The sequence below is a fragment of the Neomonachus schauinslandi genome, chromosome 11, assembly GCF_002201575.2.
Source record: "Neomonachus schauinslandi chromosome 11, ASM220157v2, whole genome shotgun sequence".
In the NCBI taxonomy this organism is placed as follows: domain Eukaryota; kingdom Metazoa; phylum Chordata; class Mammalia; order Carnivora; family Phocidae; genus Neomonachus; species Neomonachus schauinslandi.
In genome coordinates, this window is record NC_058413.1 from 1 (window position 1) to 23,914 (window position 23,914).

Here is a 23,914-nt window from a genome sequence, read left to right on the forward strand (position 1 = left end):
CTTGGGAAGCTCTGTCCTGTCCTCTTCCTTGTCTCCTGCCTCTTCTGGGACCCTTCCATGGCTTCCCCCTCCCTCCCCACCAGGGCTGCCCTCACCAGGATTCCCCAAGCCCCTTGGCTGGGCGCCCGCATCCCACACTGAGCCCCATGAGCCCAGTGCCTTCTGGAAGGCCTGTGTGCTCCCTCTGGGGTCACTTGGCATCTCCCTTGCAGCGACCTGCATCTTCCTGTGCTGAGTCTCCTCTGAGCAGTCTGTGAGGCTGGCCTGGGCCCATGTCACGGGCATGGAAATGCGAGTCCAGAAGGTCCAGATGGCCTGCTCCAAGTCCCAGCATGTGACGCCTGGGCCGAGAGTGGTCCCTGAGCAGAGGAGGACTTGGGCCCAGGGAGCCTGAGGGAGGATGTGGCACAGTGAACCCACAGGAGGAGAGTGAGCTATGTGGGGGCCTGGTGCTCAGACCTGCTGGGAGACCACGTCGCACTGACTCTGTCCCCAGGGCTGGAGGTTGTCAGGGTATCCACACTCCCAGGCTGCAGGCTGGCAGGGACTGGCAGGAGAGGAGGCACCTCGTGCAGGAGACAGCCCTCAGGCAGAGAGGAGGGGGCAGGCGCTCCCCCAGCAGCTGCAGGAACTCGGGGTAGCCACCCTCCCACCCTCCCAGGCTGCAGGCTGGCAGTGGCTGGCAGGAGAGGAGGCGCACCTGGTGCAGGACAGAGCCCTCGGGCAGAGAAGAGGGGGGAGGCTCTGCCCCAGCAGCAGGTGCACTTGGGCAGGCTGAGGGGGCATCAGTGGACAGCAGTGCCTGCAGCTGAGGTCTCCACACAGACCCCCTCCTCAGCCTCAGCACAAGCTTGTCTGGATGACCTTTGTCCCCCAAACACAAAGTCTGACCCAGGACCCCCCTCAAGCCCTGACTCCCAATCCTTTCTACTCAGCTCAAGTGACAAGAAATGGCCAATAGTTTAGGTGGTGTTGGGTGCACAGGAACATTTGTTTTTCTGGCCCATGCGGTAACGTTGCTGGCATTTTAAAGATCTCAGGGCTTTGATTCAAAAACGGTAGGATGCCGGGGACCCCAGACAGCTTTCTGGAAACCTGCCTCTGGGCCTTGCAGCCCTCCCATCCCACCAGCGCTCAGAATCCCACCAGCTGCTCAGAATCCCTCCAAGCCACAGACCCACAGTCTTGGGTCCTCAGATGGCCCAAATGATGTGCCTACAAAAACCAATCCAGGTGGGGCAGCAGGACACACTGTGGATTCCAGCAAATCCCCCTCCCAGAAAGTGAGGGTACCACTGGACAAACTGTCCAAAAACAGCCAGGTCAGGGTTCCAAGAAGACACCAGAGGCACAGGAGTAACTGAGGAGCATCTGAAGGCCAGGTAGGGACAGTGAGAATCTCCGGTGTTTTTGCCTAGGGGCAGCTCCCGTCCCCCTAAACCCTCAGGGGGATGACTTTACTGGGAGATTGGGGGGTACCATGCCTGGAGTACCCGTGGCTCCACTGTCAGAGGTCGCCAACTTGATCTGTGCACAGGTGCGGAAACCTGGCCACACCCTGAAGAATTTCTGGAAACAGTAGCCATCTCAGTGGCAGCTGACCTGGGAGGTCAACCTCCAGCTGTCTGAGGTGGGATCGAGCCACAGACCAGCACACTAGCCAGAAATGGAAGAAGGAGAACCAGTTCTTCATTTCCGTAGTTTCTAAGTTACCCGTTTGTTCCTATCGTTAGTATACTTTGCCTTCTGGGAAATCTCTGCCTGTCTAAGGTCTTGAAAATGTTCTCCTCATGTTCTCTGCTGGAGAGGTTCTTTTTTTTTTAATTTTATTATGTTATGTTAGTCACCATACAATACATCATTAGTTTTTGATGTAGTGACCACGATTCATTGTTTTCACATAATACCCAGTGTTCCATGCGGTACATGCCCTCCTTAATACCTATCACCAGGCTAACCCATGCCCCCACCCCCCTCCCTTCTAAAACCCTCAGTTTGTTTCTCAGAGTCCATAGTCTCTCATGGTTCATCTCTCCCTCTGATTCCCCCCCTTCATTTTTCCCTTCCTTCTCCTAATGTCCTCCATGCTATTCCTTATTTTCCACAAATAAGTGAAACCATATGATAATTTATTTTCTCTGCTTGACTCATTTCACTTAACAAAATCTCCTCCAGTCCCATCCATGTTGATGTAAAAGTTGGGTATTTATCCTTTCTGATGGCTGAGCAATATCCCATTGTATATATGGACCACATCTTCTTTACCCATTCATCTGTTGAAGGGCATCTAGGCTCTTTCCACAGTTTGGCTATTGTGGATATTGCTGCTATGAACATTGGGGTGCATATGGCCATTCTTTTCACTACATCTGTATCTTTGGGGTAAATACCCAGGAGTGCAATTGCTGGGTCATACGGTAGCTCTATTTTTAACATCTTGAGGAACCTCCACACTGTTTTCCAAAGTGGCTGTACCAACTTGCATTCCCACCAACAGTGTAAGAGGGTTCCCCTTTCTCCACAACCTCTCCAACATTTATTGTTTCTTGCCTTGTCAATTTTTGCCATTCTAACTGGTGTGAGGTGGTATGTCAGTGTGGTTTTGATTTAAATTTCACTGATGGCTAATGATGATGAACTAACAATGCATCTGTAGAAAGAGAAATTAGAGAAATGATTCCATTTACAATAGCACCAAAAACCATAAGATACCTTGGAATAAACCTAACCCACAGGAGGACAGGAAATGCTCCAGGAGGATGATCACAGCTGTGTCACTACAGGGGACACTCAGGAGGACTGGGGGTGCAGGGTTGGCCAGAGCAGGGGCAGAGGGACCGAGAATGCTCCAGGAGGATGATCACGGTTGTGTCCTTTGTGGCTACATGTGTCAGTGTGACAGGGTATTGGCCAGACAGGAAATGGGGGGGGGGGGAGGTGTCGCTGAACTCTCTTCTGCAAAGCAAAAGTTCAGTAATGAGATTTCTTCACATACAATTTCATTTTACATGCTTATATGAGTCCCTAAAGCTGGTTGTGTATAACATGAAGTACGTGCTTTGCCATTTCTTTCAAGTCCGAGGTACCGGGCGCAGAGCACACTTGATACTTATTTTTGTTACTTTCCCAGTATGATGACTTTTCTTGCCTTTATATCCGACCCGAGGACAGGGAACAAAGTCAACACAGATCTGCACACTTTGAAATGTCAACAGAAATCTGCAAACCCAGGTTCTCACAGGAGCTAAAGGTTAAGGACCAGGGTGACACAAAGGAGGGGCAAATAGCAAGTAACCAAAAGAAGATGTCGTGTGTCTGTGAGCTGACCACCTTCTCCACCTGTCGGAAGGAAGCCATGCCTGACAGGAGGGAGCCACACCTGGACCTGGTCTCTCTGGGCTGCCCTTGAGCAGAGCAGAGGATGTACTGAGCTACGTGGGGGTGCAGCAGGGAGAGATGGGCAGCTGGCCACAGATGTTACCTGCCAAGTACCTGTAGGACCAGCTCCCGGTCCTCAGCTAAGGTTAAACAATAAATACGTCTTGTTACATATTTACTGTGACAGGAAAGGCGCTCAGTGCTTTGAGTGACTATATTCTCTCCCTTTTTTTTTTTAAATACACTTTATAGAGGTATGATTGACATACAAAAAGCTGTACATAATTAATGTATTCAGCTTGACCCTGACCCTAACCCTAATATCAAGTTTAGATATACTCTGATTTAGAATATGGCTCATAAATTATTTGATGGTTATTAGGAGCCAGGGGATCCAAGGACCAACCTTATTCTGTCTTATTCTCCCTTGAATTTGATAGGTTCAAACGCATTCCGCCACGTGCTATCTGAAGAGTGGCCACACGGGGGCAACAGTGAGTAAACATTAGCGCAAACGAGGCTCAAAAAGAGGAATGGGAGTTCCAAGAAGCAGGCTGGAGTAGTCAGCGGGTGGGGTGTGTCTCGTGGAGGAAGTGACCAGGAGACTTGTCACCGGTTACAACAGTGCAGCATCAGGGTATGAGCTCTGCCTGACCCACGACCCTCAGGGGCATTGGGGGCATTCTAGCTCCAGAGGATCTACAGAATGCAAATCGGCCTGAGCCTAGCCTCTGTAGTATGTCTTCTTTGCTCCTGGGTGTGGCTCTTTCTCTGCTTCTTGAGGCTGTTGATTATCACTTTGTTTTCCTCCAAACTGCACTATTTTGTGTGGGTTCAATACTGTTAGTTGACACAAATTCTTTCTGAAAATAAGTGGAATATAAATCATACTTGTTTCCTAAGTAGATCTGAACATATTCAATAATAACAGCCTTTTTCCAGGCTCCTGGGTCTTCCTCTGCTCGCCTTAAGAGTAACTCCGAGAATTTTTAAAATATATTATACTTTTAACAGTTGAAAAGAATTAGTTTGGTTTTTTAAAAATTCAACAAAGTCGCACTTTTAATAATCTGTAAAATGATCTGTAAACATTGAATGAGCAAGGTTTTACAGGATGAAGGAATAAGTCAAGGTCAGGGTTGAAATTAGGATGTGTGAGGTTGAGGTTCAGGGTTAAGTGTACCAGAATCATGGCCAAGGTGAGGGTCAAGATCAGTGTCAGAGTGAAGTTGGTCAGCAATCTCTGCCCCACAGCCCAGCACCATGTGCAGCTTTTGCAGATGCCCCTTCCTGAAATGCTCTCCTGCACTGAGCTGTAGGTCTACCTCCCTCACCTGCTTGGAGTCCTCAGGGCTGCCTAATCCTCCCTGTCCACCTCCACGGGGATACAAGTGTCACGAAGGCAGGGATCTTGGAACAGAATGTTTTGTACATTGATGGATTCCAAGCACTCAGAAGAATCTGTGGCACAGAGTAGGTGCTCAATTGAAAGCTTGTTTAATAAGCAATGAGTATCCATTAAGGTATTTCTGGAGGGAAAAAAGTACACCTGGAAATAAAATAAACTGTTCACAGTAGTTTTCTCTGTGGAAGAATGACAAGAAACTTTCATGGTTGACTTGACACATGTCCATATTGTTTCAAATTTTAAAAAATTAATGTTGATTATTTTATAATGACCAAAAATGGATTTTTCCACTTTGAGAGACAACAAAGAACTCCAGGTAAAGTTCCTGGTAAAGTGACAAGAGACTCATTGCACTGTAGCTATTACCCAAACCTCAAACAACTGGCAGCCTTTTGGGGAGCCTTGGAGCATCCTCGAAGAAACCCTATTCTAGTTCTCTTCTCTAAGGAGGAAAGACAAACCTAGAGGCAAGACAACACGGAAGGTCTATTTATTCAACATCAGCTTTGAAAAGGAATCCTCGAGACAGTGAGGGGATGTATTTCCCCATTTCAACTTCACTCCTTTCCCACATGGTTCTGTCCTTCGCAGGCTAGAGCCTGATGCAGAAAAGGTGACTGTCTTAGATGTACGGATACACGACCTTGGAGGGCACAATCTGGAGGTGCAGATGGACGGGACATTTGTAAAAGTGGGACAGCAGAGTCTCACTGTAGCCCACCAGGAAGTAGAACTTGTGTGCAGGCAGCTGCCTCAGGACGAGGGCACGGATCTCCAGCTGCTTAGCCCAGTGCTTTAGGATCAGCTGGTCGACCAGACACCCTAGGAAGGGGCCCAGCATGAACTTTCGGAGGAAAACATCCTCCACCGTTCACTCGGCAGCATGGCCCTCCCCATCCAGGTTACCTGAAAGGAGAAGGGCACCTTGAAGACTCAGGAGAAACTCCAGAAGTAACATCCAAAAGTCTATGCACTCAATTCCACCCCCACCCTGGCTTCTTTGCTCTTCTACAAGTGGAATAAAAGGAATAACACTTTAAAATTCAAAGTACATTATTTCATTACATTCACAAACAAATCCTGTGAAATAGGTATTATCGGTTATCCTGGTTTTACAAAAGGGAAGACTGAGGCCTTAGCAGGGCACAAAACTTAGATGATCCTTTCCTGTCTAGACCTTTCCCACTCTTTCTGGACATTTATAGAGGCATTGGCCGTCCCTTGGCCCAGAGAGATGAGGCCACCAGCTACTTCTGAGACTGGGGACGTGAGCTCTCTCACCATCCAGGGCCATGGCCTCAACCAGTGGATTCTCAGTGTAGATCCTGAAACTCCTACACCTCCTACAGTATGCCTGAAGAGTCTCCACACCCAGCCCCAGACCTCCACACCCAGACCCAGATCCCCAGATCCTGAAACTCCTACACCTCCTACAGTATGGCTTAAGAGTCTCCACACCCAGCCCCAGACCTTAGAACCAGAACCTGAAAAGGGCGGGGGGACAGGAATCTGTATTTTAAGTTCTCTAGACAGATGGATCTCAAAACACCCAAGTTGAGAAGCCTCATACTGAACAAAACACAGCTGATTCTCCTTAGTTCCCAGTAATTATGTTCATAATTAATATAAAAGTATGAGTAAAGTATAAAGTTCTATAAACTCAAGAGCAATGAGTTAGGGAACACTGAACCCTTCCTTGCTCCTAGGGGATATAAGGGGTTTGGTTTCTGCATGCCCTTGGTTAAGACACATCAGTATATAACCTTGTTTCGTGTGTGTTTCTGCTTAAAGACCCCTTGTTTCGTACACATGACCCATTAACACTGAACTCTAACAGCATCATAACTCGTGCATGAAGAAAGCTTACCTAACATGCATATTTTCCCCCCAGTGTATCACACCCTTCTTGGGCTTCACACTTCAGCATCAGGGCTATTTTAAGGCAGCGAAGTCACCCCCAAAAAGCGCAAAACTAAACATGGGGCGCTAATGGATCTCGAGGAGAACACTTGTTTACAGCATGAGCGGTATGAAGACGGCAGCGCCCCCGGCAGGGAAGGTGTGGGCGCGGTGCCGGCTCTGCCCGCGTCCCACAGCGACTCGGGAGAACGAAATCTGAGAACGAAGACCTCTGAATGAGGAGGACTTGAGTCCAGCCTCCGCACGTGTTTGTCTGGTGCCTGCGTGACAGCCACGGCCGAGAACTTCATCCGCGGGCCCCCCCCCCCCGCCCAGCACCGCGGCCCCTCACCTGTGTGCAGCGACAGCCAGCCCTTGCGGTGGGCGATGTAGTGCGGTGCGTGCGCCTCCTCGTACGTCACCGGCTTGTCCCCCTTGCCCACTCTGACTCGGGCCGCCCGGTTCTAGGAGCACAGAGGGGCCGTGACTCTGCACGCCCACCGACCTAAGCCAAGGTCCCCACCCCCTGCACCTGGCCCTTCTGGGCCCTGTCCCCCTGCCCCCAGCCTGGACCCCAGGTCCCCGGCCCCTCCACCACCCCCCCTGCCCCACCGCCCCAGGCCCCCATGTCCCTATGCTCCCAGTTCTCAGCACCTGGAGCCGAACCCTAACACACAAATTCAGTGCCCCCCTGAACACAAATCCCAACCCTCACCCTCACCATAACCCTTCCCCCAAATCAGCCCTCTGGGAAGGTCTCCACACTGCTAGCAGATAATACCCACAAAGCTCCTGGGCCCTAACCCTAACCCTAGTCATGGTTCTGATACTACTCAGGCCCAAAGCCTAGGTCTGAAAAACAAGGGATTTGGGACACCTGACCAACACCAGAAGACTCAGTCAGTGACACAGAAGGAAATCATGCCATTTGGAAGACAGGAATGGGGCTAGTGCAGGAGGATTCTGAATAAAAACCTAAAGCAACCCACACATTCAGCACCCACCTGAGCACAAACCCTAAACCTGACCCACAATCTTACCCTCGCCTTCAATTCTGTCCTCCAAAGAGATTTCCACCCTGTTGGCAGATTGGACCCTCCAAGCTCCAGAGTCCTAACCCTAACCTTAGTCATCACTCTGACGCTACCCTTGCCCAAAGCCTAGGTCTGAAAAACAGAGTCTGGGACACCTGACCAACACCAGAAGACTCAGCCAGCAACACGGAAGGAAATCCTGCCATTTGGAAGACCGGAATGGAACTAGAGCAGGAGGATTTTGAATGAAAACCTTAGCCAAGGCACACATTCAGCACCCCCATGAACACAAATCCTAACCCTAATTCCTAACCCTGACCCTAACCCTAATCTACTCTGTTGTGTTTTTTTTTAAGATTTTATTTATTTATTTGAGAGAGAGAGAGAGAAAGAGCGCAGAGGGAGAGTGAGAGGAAGAAGCAGACTCCCCGCAGAGCAGGGAGCCTGACATGGGGCTCCATCCCAGGACCCTGGGGTCGTGACCCAAACCAAGCCAAAGGCAGATGCTTAACCGACTGAGCCACCCAGGTGCTTTTTTAATTCATAGTTTAACACTGACTTAGGAAGCATTCTTCCCTGGGATTGCCATTGTTAAGAAAAGGTGCTGCTCTTCTGAATGGGGCTGTATCAGTAAACACCATGACGACAAGGAAATGAAGACAGAGTTCATGTTCTTAGAACTTGGAAGTATACTCTCTTGTTGCCTTGGTTCCATTTTAGTTAATGGTGAAAGGCTAAAACTTCTGTGTGCTATTTGCAGTGAAAGACTAGCTGGTGAGGTGTTGAGACTATCAGAACCCGAGGGGCATTTACATATAAAACATAATAAGTGCAAAACCAAATACATTGCTTGAAAGAAAGGGTATTGAGCTTAGAAGCTGACAGAACCAGATTTTCAATACTTCACACATATAAACTTAAATACTTTGCAGGCTTTTGACAAAGTGGCACTTGTCGTTGCTAAGACCAAACAAGTACTTACAATTGCTGCTGCAGCATGGACTGGAAGCACCAAAGTCGTTCCTTGAAAATATTGGGTGTGTCTGCAGCAGAGAAAGAGCTTCGTTCGGTACAACTTTCCAAAGACACCACCGCTCAACATATCAAGGAGCTGGTAAATGCAATAGAAGTCCAACTCAGAACAAGTGAAACTACCAGAATATTTTTCATCAAAACCTGATGAATCCAGTTATGGATGACATGCAAATGTGTGATTTGAATATGGGGATGATGCAAACTTAGAAATTTCTTTTTAGCTTCATTGCCAACAAAACTGTTCACTCTGAATCATGCAAAACCATGCACAGCTACGTTGCCAACCAGTATAATTTGGAGACTGAGTTTTGTGTTGTGTGTCCTGATGGCACAGCCATCATCAATGAGAATAGGGCTCTGGAGCAGCCTCCCAGAGTGATGAGCTAGCCCCAGGACCTCAGTCAACGCCCTGCTTTCTTTAGTGACCATGCCCTTCCCGAAAAACATCAGCTGACCCAAGCAGTGTGCTTAGAGAGGCGGTAAAATTGTGGCTTGTGTAACAACTGATGGGTTAAACTTAGAATTATTCTTTTTATTGTGTATCATAATGAACCTCATCATAAGCAAATGCTGATAGATTTTTACATACGGTGGTTATCAAGGGGAGGAGTCCAGCTGAGAATGTTTCACTACAGATGAGCTCCTAGTATCTCTGCAAGAAGCAAAGCCATGGTGGCGCCAGCTCATTAACACCATGAGTCAGACAGTCTGACATCTTCAATATCTAATGAGCTTAATATTTCTGTGCAAGAACAGAATACCACTTTTCTTCATTAGGACACAGAAGACCATAGGACACAAATAAATGTTCAAAAACTAGAACAGAGGCTCTGCAAATTGTGATCATGAATTCCATAATTAACAAATATTATCTTGGTATTTGCACATCTGTGAAAATTGTAACCAAACACCTTATGAATCAATAGAATGTGGGCTTTTTTGGTAGAATGTTTTGAATATAATTTTCCATCAAATAAAGATCCATCCCTATAAAGTTAATGGATGCTGAACGTATTGGTCCCTCATCGTTAGCCAAACCCAACCAGGAAACAGAAGACCAGGAGCTTCCCGGGACATCCAGGAAGACACAGTGGTGTCTTGAGAGTCTGGAGAGCCAAGGGCAGGCCTCCATCACCAGTGTCAAGGGGCACTTGTGTTTGGCTGTATTTTGCTTGAAGTCGGGTCATGTTACAGCATGAATATATGCTCATAAGGATGATGCAGTAGAGATACTACCCTGATGTTGCAGAAGGAGGCAGCGAATGCCTCCTTGGGGAGAAGGGACACATGCCGTTGGTGTGTGTGTGTGCAGACAGGTCCTCTCACACAACAGGAGGACACACAAATATATGCCTGTGAAGGAAGGCACGCTGGTGGATGTAGTGTTGTGACTGTGTGTGGTTTGTCTTCTGATTTCTTCAGTTTCTCGGTGAAGTAAGAGCCGAGGCCCAGAAGGTAAGGCGAGACTGGCAGTGTGACAAGTAGCCATCTCAAAGGACGTGAGGACCCCCACCCTGGAGACCTGGAAGCCATGAGCAGCACTAAGGACGCACCCAAGGTGAGTTCTGGACGTGAGATCCGCTGAGGCAGCAGGTGGAGGAAGAGAGGGGGTGGGCAGGGGTCACCCAGTGCTGGGGGTGGGGGCAGGAGGCGGGAAGCGCGTCTGTGAGCAAGGGAGGGGTGCCTTGTCACGATGGTGCAGTAAAGCCAGGGCCGGGAAGTGCATGGGGACCGTGACAGTCAGCCAGGGTGCTCCCTGAGTACCTGCTGGGCACGAGAGGCTCGCCCGACTAGAAAGGGGGGGGTGCAGCCATTGGTGCTGCAGCCATTGGTGCTGCGGAGACCAGGACGCGGCCCTGGCAGTGGCCGACTGCAGCAGGTGAAGGTGAGGTGGCCGGGGGAGGGGTCAGAACCTGAGGTGGATTGGGTATGTGCGAGCAAAGTCATCACAATTGGTAGCCCGAGTCGTCAGCGGAGGAGGCCTGACTCTACCCCTCAACTGTGAGGTAGTTGGAGAGCGTGTCTCAGGCGGTGCCCAGGAAGGGTTACAGGGCAACCGCTAATAGCTTGCACTTCCAGGGGCTGCGGTTTGGAGAAGAAGAAAAGCCACAACCCAAACGCAGCCAAGGGGGCACCCAGTCCACCTCCAGTAGCGACAGCACTCTGGAGATATGGTAGGAAAATGGAGGAGAAGAAGAGCTGGGCAGGCTGGTCTCCAGTAGGGCCAGCCCTGACTGTCGGAATCATCGGGAGGGATTCAGACCAACAGATGTCCAGGCCGTACCCCCGGGAACACTGCTTCTGAGCTACGCGGGAGCCTGGGGCTGGCATTTGTAGACATCTGCCCAGGTGATGCAACAGGCGGCCAGAGACCGATGGGTGAAGGATGGTGACGGGCACAGCATAGGGAATGAGTCAGTGACGTGGCAGTAACTTTGTACGGGGACAGATGGTTGCTACACTCCTCGTGGGGAGGGCTGAGTACGGTACAGAATTGTGAAGCCACTAAGTTGCGCTCCTGAAGCTAATGTAACAATTTGCGTAGCCATCTTTTTTTTTTTTTTTTTTTTTTTGATGGCGAGAGGTGGGTGAGAGGGGAAGGGAGCATCTTTTTTTTTTTAAGATTGATTAGAGCGCATGTGTGGGAGAGTGCGGTGGGGGAGGGGGAGGGCAGAGGGAGAGAGAATCCCAAGCGAACTCTGTGCCCAGTGCAGAGCTGGACCCAGGGCTCAAGCCCATGACCCTGAGATCGTGACCTGAGCCGAAATCAAGAGTCGGACACTTAACCGACAGAGCCACCCAGGTGCCCCTCATGTATTTGCACATGGAGAACTTAATTTTGTTCTCTAGTTAAGAAGGTGATGGGTGCATCAGAGCAAAGGGGGAGGCTGTGGCCATCCCAGAACCCATGACCCCTGGGGCCTTTGGGGACAGGGGCTCCACGTGGCCTCAAGTACAGTCTCACTAATGCAGCCACACTGTTGTGTTACAGGTGATCTGGGCACACATTCTCTGTCCTGTATTCTTGGAATTCTGTGTGTGAGCAGGATATACCATCTCTGGATCTTACTACATGTTAGCAAAGAGAATTGCAGAATACTCATTGTAAACAGGCACCTGAGTGGTTGAGAACAGGACAAGGGTCTGCTGTCTGTGACAGACTCAGGGCCAGCTAGAGACGAGTGAGGGACAGGGTGACAAAGGGTGACAAAGACACCACAGTAATCAAGCCAGAGCAGTTTGGGGAAGGTGGAAACCGTCCCCAGATGCTGACTGAGGAGCCCCTAGGGCTGGCCAAGGGCTAAAACCCCTGGGCCCTCACGAGCACCCTGAGGACACCCTCAGCCACCAGATGGCAGCAGGGGACAGAAGAGGGCCCGGGTCCCACACAGGAATGGCTGGCTGCTCCTGGGCAGGTCTGGTTGGGAACCCAGGTGTCTCAGCCCCCTATCTCCATTCTAACATCTTCCCCAGATCCTAGACTTCCCGGGGCCGGCCTTGCCGCAGAAGGAAGCTGTGTCTCAGACTGTGGCCCCTCCTCGCTTCCTGCAGGGGTGGGACAATTCCACCAGGCCCCAGGGGTGGCCTGGCTCCTGGCCCCTCAGTCTCTCTGAGGCCCACCTCCTCCCCCTGGACCCTTCTGTCCACTTTGGCCTCCTGCAGCACTGGGCCCATCTCCCACTACCCAGATCCACAGGCCCAGGAAGCCCCCACACCTGCCCCAGTGGAGACCCTCAGGCATGTTGAGCAGAGGGAGGATCCCCCCACAAAAGAAAGGCCTGAGCCCAACCCCAGAACCTACCACTCTCAGCCACAAAGCAGGCATGGCCAGAGGCCGGTGGCGTCCTGGCCCCCACTGTTCTTCCCCACCGACCTCACATCTCACCCTCTCCCACGTCCACTCAACCCAAAACCATGTGCAGACCACCCCTCACACAGTGCCCCAAGCCTCTTGCTGCTTGCCCCGCCCCGGGAGCCTGGGGTGAGGACACACCCCTCACCCCCCACCCCCCACTGCCCAACCTATGCTCTCCCTGCCAAGGTCTTGATGGGCAGGTGGGCCCCGCCCCCAGGCCGGGTGCCACCTCTGAGGCATAAAGCCCGCCAGGGCAGCTCCTGAGGGACCTCTGCCGTCTGCCATGAAGGGGAGCAGCACCCTCCTACTGGGGGCCCTCACCCTGCTCTGCTCCTGCGGTGAGTCTGGGTGCTTCTCTCAGCAGGGTCCCTGTTTGGGGGATGGATGGGGACCTGGGGAGCTGAAAACCCAGGCATTAGGCCCCTCACAGTGATGGGCGGCAGCCGGTGAGGTGCCGACTGGCCTCCACCGCAGAACACAGATGTGGGCGACGACCCTGACGCCCCCGCCGACCCCAGTCCCCACCCAGCCCAGCCCCAACCTCTGCCCCAGCCCTCGCGTCACCAAGCCCCATGTCACCAACCCAGCCCAGCCTGAGCCCAACCCTCCAAGCCCCGTGTCAGCCAACTCGCCGCATGGAGGGGAAATTCCAGCTTCTTTAGGGGTCTGACTCCTGCCCTAGAGATGCCAGGAAACCCAGAGTGGAGGGAGGGAGGGGGGTTACGGGTGACAGGAGGAGTCTGTGGGCAGGTAGTGTTGGGGGGTGTGAGGGAGGAAGATCTGGGGGAGGGGAGGCTGGGTAATCATCGTGCAGGCACGATGGGAGGTGAGGGGCAGGTGAGATGGGAGTTGATGCAGAAGGTCTGGATGCCGAGGCTGGAGTGCTGGGAAGTCCGGGGTCATGGGCTGGAGTGCAATCCTCCCGTCCTGGTGTCATCCCGCTCCCACCACACAGGGCTGGCCACCGGGGCGGACAGCAGGGAGCTTTTCATGGAATTCCTGCAAACGCTGCTGGTGGGGTCCGCAGAGGAGCTATATGAGGGGCCCCTGGGCAAGTACAACGTCAATGCAGATGCCAAGGCAGCACTGACTGAGCTCAAGTCCTGCATAGATGGCCTACAGCCCATGCACAAGGCGGAGCTGATCAAGCTGCTGGTACTGTGGCTGGGGGGTGGGGGCACCCAATTCCCTAAATGCCTGCAGCTGCAGCGGGACCCAGGGCTCTGGCCTACTGGCCCTCCACCAAATGCCGTGGCTCCTGATTATCCCCCCAATGCAGCCTACCACCCCTACAGACAGCCGCAGTCAGCAGAAGTGGATGTCCCAGACCTCGCTCCCCACAGAGCACCCTTAGCCTCCCCTACACATACATACATGCATAGGAACACCTGCATACAAGTGCACGCACACGTCCACGCAGGTGCACACACCACTTCCCCAGCTGCTAGGAGAGGACTGGCCGAAACGTGCTAGAGCCTACTGTCCCCTAGGGGCTGGCCTGGATCTGCCTGCCCAATGGAAATGGGCTTTCTAGTTATTGGTCACCAAGGATAGGACCCCTCTGGGCCCACACCTGTCTGCCTTCCAGGTGCAAGTGCTGGGCAGTGAAGATGATGCCTAGCAGACCCCAGTCATGGCTCCAAGCAGCCACAGGACCAGCTACACAAGCAGCCATGGCCACGCCGGCCCATTACCACTTCCCCATGTGTGAATGTATCCTAAAACTGTTCAGTCAATAAAGCCTCCTGCAGCTCCCGTTCTGGCTCCTCTCTCTCCCCACACTCAGGGCACAACTACACGCACATGGAGATTCACATACACAGGGTCACATCCACAGAGCATGCACATAGAAGTAGCCCCACACAGAGGGCAGACCCACCAGATACCCATGTGGACGGAGCAAGACAGACAGGCAGGTGGGTGGACACAGGAAGGCCTGCAGAGGCAGTGGTGGGGCGCAGGAGCAGTGACTCAGAGCAGGCAGGGACAAAGTGCCCCAGGCAGAGGACATGGCCAAGACTGGGAGGTCAGGCTGGAGGCGCTCTGCATCTGAAGGCTGTCATTCCGAGATAATAAATATACACTATGGCACAGCTCCAGGGGTTGAAAGCAATCTCCCCAAAGTCACCCAAGAAAAGAGTCTACCTGGAAGAAATGCAGACCTGAGCCGTAGCCCCAAGAGGAACCTTGACAAAGTCAAGAAGAGAGTGCACCTGCTCTTGAGGACACCCATGCTCTGAGGGGTGGGCACAGCCAGCAGTGGCCCAGGAGGGAGAGCAGGGTCTGAGAAAGGTTCCACGGGAGAGCATCAGCTCCCCACCCCAACTCCCCAACCCTCACCTTGGATCCCAGGATCTCAACTGCTAGAGCCTTCCTGTGTCTCAGTTCCCCCAGATCCGTGGTCTTCAATGGGGGCAGGGCTGACTAGGTTTTTCTCTGCCCCTCACAACTTTCGGTCCCCCGCCACTCCAGTTCTGGGCCCCACGGCCTCCTTGTCCAGTACAGAACCTTGCTGTCCCTTTTCCTGCCCTCCGAGCCCCTGCCCCACCCATTGCAATGAGGAGCAAAGTCCCGACCTGAACCATGCGTGGTGAGGGTGGGGGTTCCCTGGGCAGAGGCCATTGTCTCCATCACACATAGTGATCTAGAACCTGCTGTCCCACAGAGCCACATTCTAGAGCTTGGGGGCTAGGGCCCCTCCCCAATTCTCCAAGCCCCCTGGGGAGAGGAGAGAGAGGGAGAGGCTTACCTCTCCATGCCCCTTTTTCGGGAACTCCCTGGCACTGAGGCCAGAGTGACGGGACCGCCTCTGAGGAGGCTTGGTCCATAGGTTGCTCTGAGCACAGCTCCCGGACCAAAGAGGTGAGGGCCCCTCTGGAGCGGCCTGCCCCCCACCCCCCGCCCCATGGCACAGTCTCAGCCAAGAAGTTTCCCACCTTTGCCCACTGCTCCTTGCCCAGTAGTGCCTAGGGTCCTCTGAGTAGGAGAAACCTGCCCAGAACCCCCTTAGAGCCAAGGAGGGGTGGTCTCTGAGGGCTGGAAGAGACAGCCCTTCTGGGCATGTACACGAGTGTCTGGAGCTCCTCCTCTTGGGGTTGGTGGGGGCAGAGCAAGCCCACTACTCCAAGCAGAAGTTCCGTAAGTCTGGGCCCCAGCTCAAGACCTCACTGAGGAGACTGTGGCCTGAAGTTCTACCCATCAGTGGGGACAAAGCAGGGATGGGGTGAGGAGTTGGGTCTTCCCAGCACCTGGTCAACCTCCCGTCCATGGACAGAGCCAGCCATGGCAGAGGAAGTATGGGTGGGCACCTGGAGGCCCCATCGCCCCCGGGGGCCCATCATGGCCCTCTACAGCAGCCCAGGACCCAAGTACCTGATTCCACCCACCACGGGTAAGTGCCTGGGAGCCTGGAATGGGGCTGGGGTAGGGACAGGAGCCAGGTCTGAGGTGGGCTTGGGATGGGCCTGGGGAGGGTTGGGGAGGGGGCCTGGTCTGAGCCTGGGGAGGACCTGGAGAGGGTCTGATGGGGGTCTGGGGAGGGCATGGGGCAGGCCTGGGGTGGGTCTGAGGAAGGTCTGGGGGGTGGGGGGCCTGGGGCGGGCACTGAGGAGGCCTGAAGAGGGTCTGGGGGTACATGGGCTGGCCCCGGGGTGCCTGGGATGGGTCTGGGGAGGATTTGGGGGGATCTGGGGCAGTGCCTGGAATGAGGCTAGGGACGGTCTAGGAGGGGGTCTGAGGGGTGGGTGTGTGGGATAGGGCTGGGGAGGCTGAGGGCTCATCCCTGACTCCAGCCCATGAACCCCTCTGAGGACAATAGGGTGGGGAGAAGGATGGTGTCTGGCTCCAGGATGCTCAGAGGCCCTGCCCCACAGGCTTTGTGAAGCACACACCCACCAAGCTGCGTGCACCAGCCTACAGTTTCCGGGGGGCCCCCATGCTCCTGGCAGAGAACTGCTCCCCAGGGCCCCGCTACAGTGTGAACCCCAAGATACTGAGGACTGGCAGGGACCTCGGCCCCGCCTACTCCATCCTGGGGCGCTGTCGCACCAAGACCATCATGACCCCTGGCCCTGGTAAGTGACTCTGGCCCACCCGCAGCCCTGCCCAACCCTGCTGATAGTTACTGCGTGTCCTGTCAAGGTGAGGGTGTGAGGGAACACAGGCATCCTGGGCCTCCTAGCCCTCCATTTTCCTCACAAGGGGCGCCATCAGGCCCAAAGCAGCCTTGGAGACCCTCAGGCCCAGCTCTGACCTGAACTTTTCTTGGCCTGAGTCCCTGCACCAGGCCTACATCAGAGCCTGCCCTTCCTCCTCCAAAGCTGCACCTGTCCCCCCGATTCCTGCAGTCCCTGGACCCCCCTGACCAATCGCAGTCACCATCTGTATTGGGGTCTGGAAGCCCTGACCTGCAGTGTTGGGGGTTTTCCTTGACCCCCTGAGCAGGCCAGCAGCCTGTCTGCATGGTCCTTTCCCTCCCAGAACACCCTCCACTCCTTTCCCGAGCCAGGTGACTACTTTCCAGAGAAATCTACCAAATACGTGTTTGACTCGGCACCCAGCCACTCCATTTCTGCCCGGACCAAGACCTTTCGAGTGGACAGCACCCCAGGTGTGCAGCAGCCCTGACAGCCACCATCCGACCGGGTTGGGGATCCTGACGTGGGCGGTGGGGGAGGTGGGGGAGACGGGGCAGCCTGATGGCTGCTCTCCTGGAAGTGGAAAGCCCCAGGGAAGGAGCCATCTGAGACTCTGGATGCAGGATTCTGTCCAGCCTGAGACTCAATGCCCATGCACCCCGCAGGCCCTGCCGCCTACATGTTGCCTGTGGTAATGGGGCCCCACACTGTCGGCAAGGCCTCCCAGCCCTCCTTCTCCATCAAGGGTCGCAGCAAGCTGGGCAGCTTCAGTGACGACCTGCACAAGGCAAGGGTTCCCCTGCCAGGGCGCAGCACTGTTCATCCCCCAGAGGTGGCCCGTCTGGCCCCTTCCCCCAGACCTCGGTGCCACCAGACTGAAGCCTGTCAGCTCTTCATCCTCTGGGTGCCTGCCACATGCCTGGGACCACCCTGCACCCCCCCCCACACACACACACAAGGTTACAGTCTAGGGGTGAGGAGGGGCAGACAATGGACAAAGATGCAGACAGCAACAGTGCTGAGGAGGGTTGAGCAGGGAAGGGGCTTTATAGAATGCTGCGGGGAGGGCAAGGAGCAGCCTTTGATAAAGTGGCCTGCAGGAAGATGGGAAGAAGAAGAAAAGCTGTGAGATATTTGGGGCAGGAGGGTTCCAGCTGCAGAAATAGCCAGTGCAAAGGCCCTGAGGTGGGCACATGCCCGGGAGCTTGAGGAGCCTGGGGAGAATGCCAAGGTGGCGTCACAGCACCGCTGACCTTGTCCGCCCATCCCACCGCCATCAAGTCCCGCAGGGCAGAGTCCCAGCTGGAAAGGCGCCTCTCTAGCACACACCAAAGGGTCAAGCCTGGGACTGGCACACACTGGGTGTCATTGCCAGAGCGAGGCTTCTGTAGAAGGGCGATGTCCCGCACAGAGAAGGTCATCCCCACAGTGCGACTATTGTCTGGGGACAAAAGGGACCCCTGACACACAGACACACAGTGGCTCAAGCTTGAAATCCACTGCCCGATGCTGGCCCCCTATCCTTTGGAGTCACATGCCCTGACAGCTGAGGTTGTCTGAGCCTCTTTTGCCTCCTAGACCCCAGGTCCTGCAGCCTATCGCCAAACGGATGTGCAGGTGACGAAGTTCAAGGCTCCACGGTACACCATGGCAGCCCGGGTGGAGCCCCCAGGGGACAAGACCCTCAAGCCAGGACCAGGAGCCCACAGTCCTGAGAAGGTCTAGGAAGAGCAGGGCCCAGAGGGGTGGGGTGAGGGGTGGGGGGTTACAGTGAGGAGGGAGTGGGGATGGGGATGACATGGCCCAGAGGAGGTGGGGGTGGTCACGAACCAGTGGGGAAGGGTAGCAGGGGCACCACCCAGAGTGGGTGGGGGGGCACAGCCTGGGGAGCAGGGACCACAGGCCATAGTGGTTCAGTTATTGGGGGCACATCCCAGGGAGGTGGGGTTGGCAGGGGCAGAGCCGGGGGGGGGGGGGGGGCAAAGGCCAGAGGAGTAGCCGGGGAGCAAGCCCAGAGTGGGTGTGGTGGGGAAGGGCCTGTGAGGGTCACAGTGGCCATGCACCCCTAGCATGGCATTCGTGGCACATCCATTGCCCCAGCTGGCAGCTTCTGCCTCCCCAGAAACCGGTGACAGCTAGTATGTAGGGCACTCACCACACACGGGCCTCTGTGTCTAACCTGGCAGCGTGGTCTTGCTGCCTGTCAGCCTAGCCCAGCTTCAGGAGGCATGGGGAAGCCACTGTCAGCAGCCCTGGCCCCCGGGAGGGCAGAGCCCGTCGGGCGGGGCAGGGGTGCCAGTTCTTCTCACAGCCTCTCCTCTCCCAGGTGACAGTGACCAAGCCCTGCGCCCCCGTCGTCACATTTGGCATCAAACATTCCGACTACATGACACCCCTGGTGGTGGACGTAGAATAGCCCTGGCCCCCACCCTACCCCGTCACCCAGAGCCTCTGCACATCATGCTCCCACAACAGATGCCCTGGGTCGTGGGCTCGGGACACCTCCACCGGCTGGGCTGTGGCCAGCCTGGCCCTGCAGGGCAGAGCATACTTGTTTGGACAGTTGTGGCCAGTTATTTTTTCTATGATGCTTTCCCATTTGGTAATCTCGTTTCCTGCTGTGCCCAGATATTTAATAAATCACAGATTGCATTAGTAATGAGTTTGTCTTGGCAGTAGAATCAAGCTTTCCCAGAAAGGGGCTCCTGCCTAGGTGGTTGGGTCCTATCCTGGTTTCCAGGGCCTGGGGTCTGAGCAGAGAGGGGGGCTTGGGATCCTTGGACACCCTGCCATGCCAGCCCGCCTAACTCCGCCTTGGGCCCTGCACTTCACATTCCGTTGTACACTCCAAGAATGGTCACACCAGCATCCGTCCCCTTCCATAGTCTCGTCCCTGTGTGACTGACTCTCCCCCTTGAGGTCTGTGCCCCTCCCCTTGAATCTGGCCTAGAACCTGTGACCACCCTCAGTAAGGTGATACTGCATGACCTCTGAGGCCAGGCCATACAACATACAAAGGAAACAGCTCCTTTGTGGAGCTAGACAACCCCCTCCCTTTGCTCATTCCAACACCAGCCACCGTGGTGTGAGCTCAACACTTGGTGAGGCCGCATCAGCATCCAGGCAGTAAGCACACCAGCACCAACTGCAGGCACGTGACCAAGCCTTCAGGTGTCAGCAGCCCCAGGCTCAGGTCTGCCAGCCAAGGCCCGTTCTAGGCAGAGGGCCGTCCCCACCATGCTGGTCTCGAATTCCAACCACACTGACCATAAGACATAAATTATTCTAATTGTGACTAAGTTTTTAAAGGTGATCTGTTAACAGCAAAGGCCACACAGGAAGCACAAGGACGTGGGCCAGGAAGGGGGCATCTGAGTAAGGCCAAAGACAGGCATTTCCAGAGGCTGCCTGGAGTCCAAGGCCAGGCCTTGAAGAGTGGAGTGTGGATTTCACCTCAGCCCTGGGGAGAGGTTGCCGTGAAGCCCGCAGGGTGGGTGGCCCCGAGGGTCATCCCTGTGAGCCCACCAGCTGTAGCAGTACGAAGTACAGTATGGCCACGGACCCTCACTCAGCTGGGACCACGAGGCTGTGTTCTGCGTACCTCACGTCTATTCATTTAACCCTTAGGGGTGGTTAAAGAAACTTGACAGAGACCACCCGCCGGGGGTGGGAGGGAGAAGTGAGGAAGGGTGCAGAGACGTGATAGAACCAGAGGGGAAAGGAAGTAGGGTCCAGAACACCAGCGTCCATGGCCAGTCTGGGGGCCAGGGTCAGCTCCAGATGAAACCCTCAAGCACCCAAGAAAATGACGACACCAAAGATTGTTTACTTTGTCATGAAGCTGTTTATTCCAAATCCTTATTGTTAAATGCCTTGTTCTTGAATTGTGGGATAAAGCCTGGCAGCGTCTCCTCACTTGGCACAGGTCGGGTCCCCAGGTCCTTTTTGTTTTACTGGTTTCAGGGACCAAGGTCAGCAAACCACGCTTACGCACAAGAGTAGGTGCTGAGCGCCCGAGGCGGGGCAAGAGGAGGGCAAAGGCTCTGACAGGTCGGCAGCAGAGCTGCCATGCCCCCATCATGGAATCCATCCCAGTGCAATGAGAAACAAAATGGTAAACCAAAAGTAACTAAAACCCAGACCCCAAAATAGCTGGAAGGGCCACAAAGAGCTATGAAGTGGAGGCGGGGAGGCAGAGATGGGGGCTTTAGGAGAGAACATTGCGGCCTGAGGTCTCAGGGGGACAGCAGAAAGCACTCATCAAGACTACCCGAAACACAAAATCTAAACCAGCCTGCATCGAATCCGTAGTGTGGTGCAGCTCTCACAACTGAGCCATGTTCTCAGGAAGAGGTCAGCACCACAGGCCCAGGGGGGATGCAGGGTGTGGGTCCATCTGCAATGCCACCAGACGGAGACACTACACAGGTCTAGTAAGCTTGGTGACCAGTGGACATGCCCCCGTCGCAAGATTTAACATGAGATGGCTAACTCAAAGCCATAGTGCATGGGGACTGGGGAGGGAAGCAGGACCATGGGGGCCTGAGAAGGAATGTCAAGGAGTCAGGGGAAACACCAAAGCCCCACAGACAGGGAGGCAGGTAAGCGGACCTCCCTGGATGAGAAACTAGCCTCTGGAGGGGTAGGGGCAAGTCAGAACAGAGGACTCAGAAGTAGGAAGGTAAGTTCCCCCTCCTCCAGGAGGCTGAGCAGCCCAGCAGGTCCAACGCAAGAAGAGTGCTACAGTGACCATGTGAGGAGGGGCCAGGCCTGCTGGACAGACAAGGGACACAGAAGGGAGAACAGGGAACAGCAGCAGTGCTGAAGGTGAGGTGGCCAGAGTCGGAGACCGCAGCCGATGTGCGGTCAGTGTGTGTGAGTCACACCAGGGGCCTGCACAGCACACAGTGTGGGGCAGAGCCAACAGTCCTCTGGGAGTAAGTGGGAGTGACTGGGCTGGCAGAAGACGTATTTATGCACAATGAGGGTGCCGACACCTCACCGTGGGGTGCGAAGCCGCTGGCCCAGCTGGGCCTGTGCTTTGGTTTGTGTGAACATGGGGCTGGCCAAGTGGGCAGTGAGGGCCCAGGGAGAGGCGGGCACGGAGAGCAGTCTGCAGAGGCTGGGGATGAGGGAACAACTAAGAGTTCCCTTAGTAAGGGAATACTCACTGTTGAAGGGCCTCACATGGTGGAGGGGAAGCTGCCTGGTGACCCTCAGGAAGTGACCCATGGGTCCTATGAAGAGAGTCCTTGTAGGGAAGCCTCCTGTCTTGACCCACAGAAGGCGCCTCCCCAACACACATTCCGCCTAACTCTGAAACGCCAGATGGAACTGCTTCTAGAGGTCTGGTCTCCCAGAAATACATCTTTGGTGTTGGCTAGATCTTGAATCCTGAGAAAATAGGAGTTTCTGCTCCTGGATACAAGACTGTGAGATCCAAAAGGATCAGGGCCCAATGACTCCAGCCAAGGTTGCGGTCCACTTCTTCATCCACAATACCCTGCCCTTCCCCAAGGGTCTGGAGGGCAGGCGAGGCTCATCTGCCCATACTCAGCAGCCCTAGCCAAGAGTAGCTGCAATCTCCGAGCTGAGGAGATGGTGCTCAAACTTCACAGCCAAACCCCCATCCCATGTCAGCTCCAGGCACCTCGGGCATCAGACGTGGCCTTACCCAGAGACATGGATAGGGCAGAGCCTTGAGACGTCAGAGCCCCAAGGGACAAGGGAAGGGCTGCTGGCCACAGGTAGCCATGTCCAGGATTTCCAGAGCCTCTGGTACCCAGAGTAGCACAGGGCCTGGGCCTTGGTTTCCCCAAGGGAAAGAGACCCTTACACACACGGGACCAGCCAATACGAGCTCACTCGGTCAGAGGCAGCCATGAATGCCAGTCACAGAGGAAGAACATTCCTAAGCCACGATCATCATTTCAAAGGAGTATTTTGCAGGTAGGTCCTCTGGAGCCTAGGACACCAGGCAGGGGAAGACCCTGGTTGCCCCAGGCCCCACAGAAGTCAGCTCCTAGTGGCTCATGTCCTTGCCCTTGACAGGAGATAGGAGAGAATGAAGAAGGCCACGATCAGGCCCACGGCCATACCACATAGAAGCTTCCGGTTGTCTCGCCCAGACCTCGCCATTGTGGAAAAGCGCTTCACGCTCCCCGTGAGCAGGCCTGTCATGCTTGTGAAATCCGAGTCCTGAGGGAGGAATCCCACCAAGGTCACACAGGGGCAGCACCTCCACGACTGCCACGCAGGTGCCAAAAGCAACACCGGGGGCCTGCACAACAGGCAGCGTGGGGCAGAGCTGACCGCGATGCCCGCGCACACTGCAGACCCTTACCATGCTGTCCAGGTACCGGTTCTGGTCTTCTGCGTCCCTATCGATGTCCAGGGCCAGCTGGTCAGGACACAGAGGGGGCAAGGTCAAGCCAGAGAACACACTGGATGGCACTTGACCCCCCAGGAGACCAGCAGACCCTGCCAACAACTCTGCCAGGCATAGTGCCACCAGCAGAGATCAGGAGATCCAGGTGTCACCTGGGCCCCACACACCAGTGCTGCCATGGATGAGACAGGGAAGATGGGAACAACCTGAAACCCTTCCCAGCCTCTACCCTCCCTCTGGTCCCCACTCCAGAGTGCCAGGTAGAGATGAAGGGAGGACCACCACTGACCGATTTGAGCCTGGTGACCTTGGAAGCCAAGCTGTCGGCCATCCGCTTATTCTCCCGGTCTAGAATCTCCTCCACAGCGGCGGGGCTCTGAGCTGTGAGAAGGGAGAGTCTGAGGGGGTGCATCTACCTGTGAGCACTGCCCTTGATCCCTGCACATCAGCCCTTTGTGGCCTCAGGGCTCTCACTCCAATTCTATCTGGACAAGCTGGAAGTCTCAGCGGACTGGGCTCACGTCTGCTAAGCAGGTCCAACCCTAAGCCAGGGTCAGCCGCATGGACTTCACACCTGACAGACAGCCTGTGTGAGCACTTGCCATGTGAGCACCTGTCCTGTGAACATACCCCAGCCAGAATGGACAGGCACCCCGAAGGGTTCAGTCCTACCAGCACTTTCTGATATTGTGATAGAACCTGTACGATCCCTCCACAGATGTCATCAGGATACATGGGACCTGTCCTCAGAAAAACAATTAATTCTGGTAGGGACATACG

The 23,914-nt window shown here is 54.7% G+C and overlaps 3 protein-coding genes and 1 pseudogene across 4 annotated transcripts in view; 2 read left to right on the forward strand and 2 right to left on the reverse strand.

Annotated features, from left to right (window-relative positions):
• Positions 1-5,408: 5,408 nt before the first annotated feature.
• LOC123326201 lies at positions 5,409-8,718 on the reverse strand (annotated as a pseudogene).
• A 4,053-nt stretch (positions 8,719-12,771) lies between these two features.
• SCGB1C1 (secretoglobin family 1C member 1) lies at positions 12,772-14,364 on the forward strand. The gene is made up of 3 exons (XM_021692189.1): positions 12,772-12,948; positions 13,566-13,765; positions 14,199-14,364. The coding sequence occupies exons 1-3, from the start codon at positions 12,894-12,896 to the stop codon at positions 14,229-14,231; spliced, it is 288 nt and encodes a 95-aa protein (XP_021547864.1). The 5' UTR covers positions 12,772-12,893; the 3' UTR covers positions 14,232-14,364.
• A 1,528-nt stretch (positions 14,365-15,892) lies between these two features.
• ODF3 (outer dense fiber of sperm tails 3) lies at positions 15,893-19,162 on the forward strand. Of its 2 annotated transcripts, XM_021692192.1 has the most exons (6): positions 15,893-16,001; positions 16,483-16,683; positions 17,118-17,219; positions 17,412-17,533; positions 18,325-18,465; positions 19,073-19,162. In XM_021692192.1, exons 1-6 carry the CDS (start codon positions 15,893-15,895, stop codon positions 19,160-19,162), a joined length of 765 nt encoding a protein of 254 aa, XP_021547867.1. The 2 variants fall into 2 exon arrangements, with proteins under 2 accessions (XP_021547867.1, XP_021547868.1); XM_021692193.1 differs by lacking the exon at positions 18,325-18,465.
• A 3,512-nt stretch (positions 19,163-22,674) lies between these two features.
• The window catches only part of BET1L (Bet1 golgi vesicular membrane trafficking protein like), a 2,126-nt gene continuing 886 nt past the window's right edge, over positions 22,675-23,914 (reverse strand). Inside the window, exons 2-4 of the mRNA XM_044919387.1 lie at positions 23,424-23,515; positions 23,090-23,146; positions 22,675-22,944 (exon numbers count right to left, since the gene is read on the reverse strand). Coding sequence (XP_044775322.1) covers positions 22,777-22,944; positions 23,090-23,146; positions 23,424-23,515 — 317 coding nt within the window. The 3' untranslated portion in view covers positions 22,675-22,776. The remainder of the gene's footprint in view (positions 22,945-23,089; positions 23,147-23,423; positions 23,516-23,914) is intronic.

Coding starts and splice junctions, on each gene's coding strand:
- SCGB1C1 (XM_021692189.1), top strand. CDS start 12,894: ATGAAGGGGAGCAGCACCCTCCTACTGGGGGCCCTCACCCTGCTCTGC. Junction 12,949..13,565: donor CACCCTGCTCTGCTCCTGCG/GTGAGTCTGGGT, acceptor CCCACCACACAG/GGCTGGCCACCGGGGCGGAC. Junction 13,766..14,198: donor CGGAGCTGATCAAGCTGCTG/GTACTGTGGCTG, acceptor TCTGCCTTCCAG/GTGCAAGTGCTGGGCAGTGA.
- ODF3 (XM_021692192.1), top strand. CDS start 15,893: ATGGCAGAGGAAGTATGGGTGGGCACCTGGAGGCCCCATCGCCCCCGG. Junction 16,002..16,482: donor CCTGATTCCACCCACCACGG/GTAAGTGCCTGG, acceptor CCTGCCCCACAG/GCTTTGTGAAGCACACACCC. Junction 18,466..19,072: donor GAGCCCACAGTCCTGAGAAG/GTCTAGGAAGAG, acceptor CTCCTCTCCCAG/GTGACAGTGACCAAGCCCTG.